A 5,431-nucleotide genomic window follows, 5' to 3' on the forward strand; every position below is an offset into this window, starting at 1 on the left:
TTTGAAATAGGAAATATATGTATGTTCACTGGGTTTGTAAAAGAGAGCAAAGCTACAGGAAACCAAAAGACGAATGATCACGATAATCAGTCAGCTACACTAGCCTAGAAAGTCTGTCTTTTATAGATAAGATACACATACATTTTATATATCAGGTGTGGCTGTGTCGTAAGTAGCCAGGTGCAGACATGGCTGTGTGATAAGTAGCTTGGTTACCAACCACATGGTTATGGGTTCAGTCCCACTGCGTGGCACCTTGGGCAAATGTCATCTACTACATCTTTGGGCCACCCCGACGGAAACTGAAAAAGGCCCATCGTGTATATCAATTTTTTTTCTCCGTGTTTTTCTCCTTGTCTCCGTATTCTTTCTGTTGAAGAGCGTGGCTCGAAACGTCAAAGACTTTCCGTATTCCTGAGCGTCATACTAATACATTCTTTTGTTATTTACACCACCTGTCCTCGTCTGTTGTTGTTTTTTCGTATATTCTCCCATATATATATGTTTGTATGTCTGTTTTTGTCCCCTACAACATCGCTTGACAACCAATGCTGGTATGTTTATGTCCCTTTAACCTAGTGGTTCGGCAAAAGAGACCGATTGATAATGTTCCTAGAAGGAAATGACACTGAATTATACTCACTTGGCTTCTGTCCGGAAGAAGCTGCCTCACACAGCTCTTATGACTGAGTTTTGAAGTAGCTGCTTGGCTGTTTAAATGGTGATGTGATATATCTTGACGTAGCAAAGGCCTTTGAAAAGGTGGACCATGGCATATGTCACAAGCTGCAAGACTTTGGAATAGTAGTAAACTAGAAAAGTGGTTGTATGACTTCTTAAAAGACAGTAGTCAGGCAGTTGCTAACAATAGTACCTTCTCTGAAGAAACATAAATTCTGAGTGTTGTCCCCAAGTTAACTGTTTTGGAGCCATTACTGTTTATAATAGTTCTCTTAAACATGGCCATGGTCACTCAGACAGCCACTGTCACTAGATATGCTAATGATGCAAAATTATCATAGGCAATAAAGAACCTTGATGATGTTTTCAGCTTACAGTGAGATCCAAATGCAATATACAAGTAGACTGAAGAAAACAACATGCAGTTTAATGCTAAACAAATTTCAAGTACTTTAGTATCAGCTCACAGATATATCACAGCCTGCATATACAGAACCCGAAGGTACAGCAATCTCAGAGTGACAGACAGTGGGAAACTTGGTGATCAGTATGTGTAATGTTGCATTATTTCATATGCACATTATTGAGATTGGTACCAAAGAGCAGACAATTGGCAGGATGGATACAAAGGTCCTTCAGGACGAGAGACCAAGAAATCATACTAACCCCGTGAAAGACCTTTATTCTCGGCTGCCTAGACTACTGCTCTCCACTGTGCCAAACTAACTGTAGAGCTTCAAGTGATGCCACTACATTAAAGAGATTGTAACAATGCAGCAAATGAAAAACAGGAAGAGGCTGAAAAAAATTACAATCTTACTTCCTGTAGTGAAGATCTGAGAGATATATAGTAATCCCCACATGGAAAATTCTTGGAGAGCTAGTACCTAATTTCTGCATCAAGTGTTATACAAATACCCAAACTGGATGTCATTGCATTTTACCAAAGGTACCATCTACCCCATCTAAAAGTCAGGACCAGGTACTTCAATAGCTTTGGGTTGAAAGGCCCACAACTCTTTAAGGCTCTGTGAAAAACTATTAAGAAAAGTACACAATGTTGATGTGAATGTCTTTAAAAAAAGGAACTGGTCATTTTCCTCTCCATGATACCAGAAATCATCATCATCGTTTTAATGTCCATGTTTCCATGCTCACATGGATCAGACAAAATTTGTCGCGGTTGATTTTCTATGGTTGGATGCCTTTCTTATTGTGAGCCCTTACCTGTTTTTTCTAAGGTAATATTTCCCCATGACCAGACATGTTTCCATGGAAACTTAGAAATGGACACTGCGTGGATGAAGGTGGCATTCATTTGCAACCACTACATGATACCAAGGCAAGCAGACAATAACACACACACACACACACACACACAAACACATGTATGATAGTCTTAGAGTTTCTATCAAACAAATCCATTAATAAGGTTTTGGTCAGCGCAGGGCTATGGCCGAAGACACTTACCCAAGGTGCCACACAGTGGGACTGAACCCAGAACCATGTGGCTTGGAAGCAGTCTTTCTACTTTATGGCCATGCTTGCATCTATACATGCAGACAAATATTGACATAAGCACATGTGTAGAAGCTATGTATGAGATGGAACTTAAAAGGTAAGAGATACACACCAGTAGAAGCAGCGTATATTGTGAGATACAACAGCTCTGTAGTATACATTGCCAGGAAATTATGGATATGGAGACAAGAGCTTCAGGTTGAGGTTATAAAACAGCAGAAGTTTGCTAGGGGACGAGGATATCATGAGAGGCTCTTGGAAATTGTGATGAAGTATGTGACATGGGTGGGTCTATCAGCAGACAAGTTTGTGTATTTTGGTGGTTCCATTACTGAAATAAAATTCCTTCTTCAGATATTCTTCGATGGAGTCTCTATCGAAGAATATCTGAAAAAAGAATTGGATTCCGAAATATCATCGGACTATAGATAACTAAATTACAACAGGTATATCGTCCATTTTTGTATTATAGTGCATTGTTGTACCATTCAAAACTTTTCATTCTTTACAAACAATACACAATGCTTCAAGCGAACTACAATACTCTCCTATATTTGTTATGCTACCAGCTATCTACACTTGTGTTACCTGGAAAAAGATAGTAATGATCTCTCAGTTTTTGGATATGTTCCATCGACACTGCTTACATTTGACCCTGGGCATATCTTACCAAGACAGAGCGAGAGACAAAGAAGCGAAGAAAAGAGCAGGCACGGGAAGTTTGCAGTACATTGTGACTATGCAACGGATATCATTTACTGGCCATGTGTTTTGATTACTGCTGGAGAGACATGTGGTAGAGTGGACAACAGGAGGAGGAAAACCAAGTAAGATGTGGCACAGGGGATTACATGATAGTGATGGGAGTTGACCTGGGTGGAGCCAGGAGGAAGGCAAGCAGTCGTCGTGTCTGAAGAAGATTTGTTACCTGTTGTGCTGACAGCACTGGAAGATTGAAGAGCTAAGAGAAAGTATGTACGATAGGCCTAACTTTGCATATAGAATCATATAAACACTTTTTTGTTAATAAAGGTGTCTTGTATGCCATGAAATATGGTGTGTTTCAAATCTACTAAGGAAAGGCATAAACATCACAACAATTATTCTCCATTTCTCAGAAGATTCTCCTGGTTTTGTTGTGAAAAGTAATTACCAGAAATCCATTCCACTTGATCTATGGCATTAATTTAAAGTTAGCTTTGGAAATGGATATACGAGGGAGTGCTGAAAAGTTCCTGGTTTTAAAGATATTGTGGAAGGCCTAGTTGGAGGCCCAACCTTGTGAGTTCTTTTACAGGGCTTTGAAAAACTGAAGGACTGCTGCAATAAGTGTGTGAACCTGAGAGGAAAATTTGTTGAATAAAATCATAATTAACGGATGATCCTCCTGTATTTTATTTTATCCGAAGCTAGGAACTTTTCAACACCATCTCATAATTTTAAAAACAAAAATCAGAAAATTAATTTTTTATGGAATTGTGTATTTTATACCATTGCTCCATTTATTTTGTAAAATTCTTGGTGTGAAATGGTGTGTTGAAACATATTGTTATGATTGGGGATGGTCACTTTGCCAATAAGCAGACACTATTTATCTGGTCTTCACTTTAGCTTTATTATTATTATTATTATTATTATTAGCAGTATATTTAATGTGGTGAGCTGGCAGAATTGTTAGCATGCTGGGGCAAAATGCTTAGCTGTATTTCATCCATCTTTATGTTCTGAATTCAAACTCCACTGAAGTTGACTTTGCCCTTCATCCTTTCGGGGTTGATAAAATACCTACTAGAAGAGCACTGGGGTTGATGTAAACGATTTACTTCCCCTTCCCCTGAACTTACTGGCCTTGTGCCAAAATTTGAAACCATTATTATTAGTTTATTTGTTGGAGTTCTTTTACCACAAATTCTGTGACCTCTTCAATGACGGTTTTTTTCTGTCTCCTCTGGTCTTGTCCCATCTCTTAATTTTGAAAAGAATTTTCAAGCATATATAATGATTCATATGATTTGTAACCATTTCTTTTCTCTTTTTTTATACAGCATGGTTCATCTCGGTGCAGGTTATGATCAGTTTAACATTCCTCTTACAAGGGCTGGTTGCTGTTTTCCTTCTATGCGTGCTCATCCATTGCTGTCCTATTCATGTCAAACCTTTAATTCTCACGTTATCAAGTATTGTCATGTTTCTCTGTGGTAAGTAATTACATTTCATATTCTTCTTTAAAATATCTTTTTCTCTGTTGTGTGTAGGGGGACAGGCATGCCTGTTTCGTTTAAAGGTTCACTTCACACCCTCATGTTTCAGGTTCATTTCCACTGGGGTACTGTGGCTGTTTTTCTATTATAGGCCTGGACTGACCAATACCTTGTGAATGAAATTGGTGCACTGTATGGAAGATCATCAACTATCTTTCATCTTTTACCTGTTTCTGTCATTAGATTGTGAACATGCTGGGGCACTGCCTTGAAGGGTTTAGTTGAACCGATAAGCCCCAGTCTTTTTTTTTTTTTGTGAATCTGGTACTTACTCTCTTGGTCTCATTTTACCAAACTGCTTGGGGGATGTAAACAAACTAACACTGGTTGTCAAATGGAGGCAAGGGGACAAACAAAGCTGTACCCACACACACACACACACACTCACACACACACACACATGTATTTATAAACAAAAGCAGGTGCAAGTTTTTAAAGTTTCCAATGCAACAGATTTGTTCAAATAATTAAAGCAAAACATTAAAAAGAAAACACCTAAAATACGGAAATATAGTAAAAATAATAAGGGAAGTTAAACTGAAGGTTGTGGCTATTATTAGCAACATTTTTTCTGCTTGAACTTTGTAATTTTGCATTGAAGTAACTGCTGAAGTAGAGAAATGGGCGACAGAAAATTATAGTCCTGTTATGCATGACTGGTTATCTAGTTAGGAGCTGCCATATTGCACCACTTTCTTAGTGATTAAGTAATGTTAAAGAAAAATAATGTATCGTCTTTTATTTTATTTCATTCTTTGGACTGTGGCCATGCTGGGGCCACTGCCTTAAAAGGTTTAGTTGAACAGATCGACTCCAGTACTTATATATATATCTATATATTTTTTAAAGTCTGGTACTTATTTTATTGACCTCTTTTGCTGAACCACTAAGTTACAAGGACTTAAACAGACTAACAATTGTTCTCAGATGATGGTGGGGGTCAAGCACTACAGAAAGACACCCCCCCC

At 38.2% G+C, this 5,431-nt stretch overlaps 1 protein-coding gene across 3 annotated transcripts in view; it reads left to right on the top strand.

The window, feature by feature from the left end:
• The window catches only part of LOC106876987 (uncharacterized), a 40,955-nt gene that overhangs the window by 24,566 nt on the left and 10,958 nt on the right, over positions 1-5,431 (top strand). For all 3 annotated transcript variants that reach the window (XM_014925764.2, XM_014925762.2, XM_014925763.2), the window contains exon 2: positions 4,248-4,400. In XM_014925764.2, coding sequence (XP_014781250.1) covers positions 4,248-4,400 — 153 coding nt within the window. The remainder of the gene's footprint in view (positions 1-4,247; positions 4,401-5,431) is intronic.

Source organism: Octopus bimaculoides, chromosome 4, assembly GCF_001194135.2.
Source record: "Octopus bimaculoides isolate UCB-OBI-ISO-001 chromosome 4, ASM119413v2, whole genome shotgun sequence".
NCBI classification, from domain to species: Eukaryota; Metazoa; Mollusca; class Cephalopoda; order Octopoda; family Octopodidae; genus Octopus; species Octopus bimaculoides.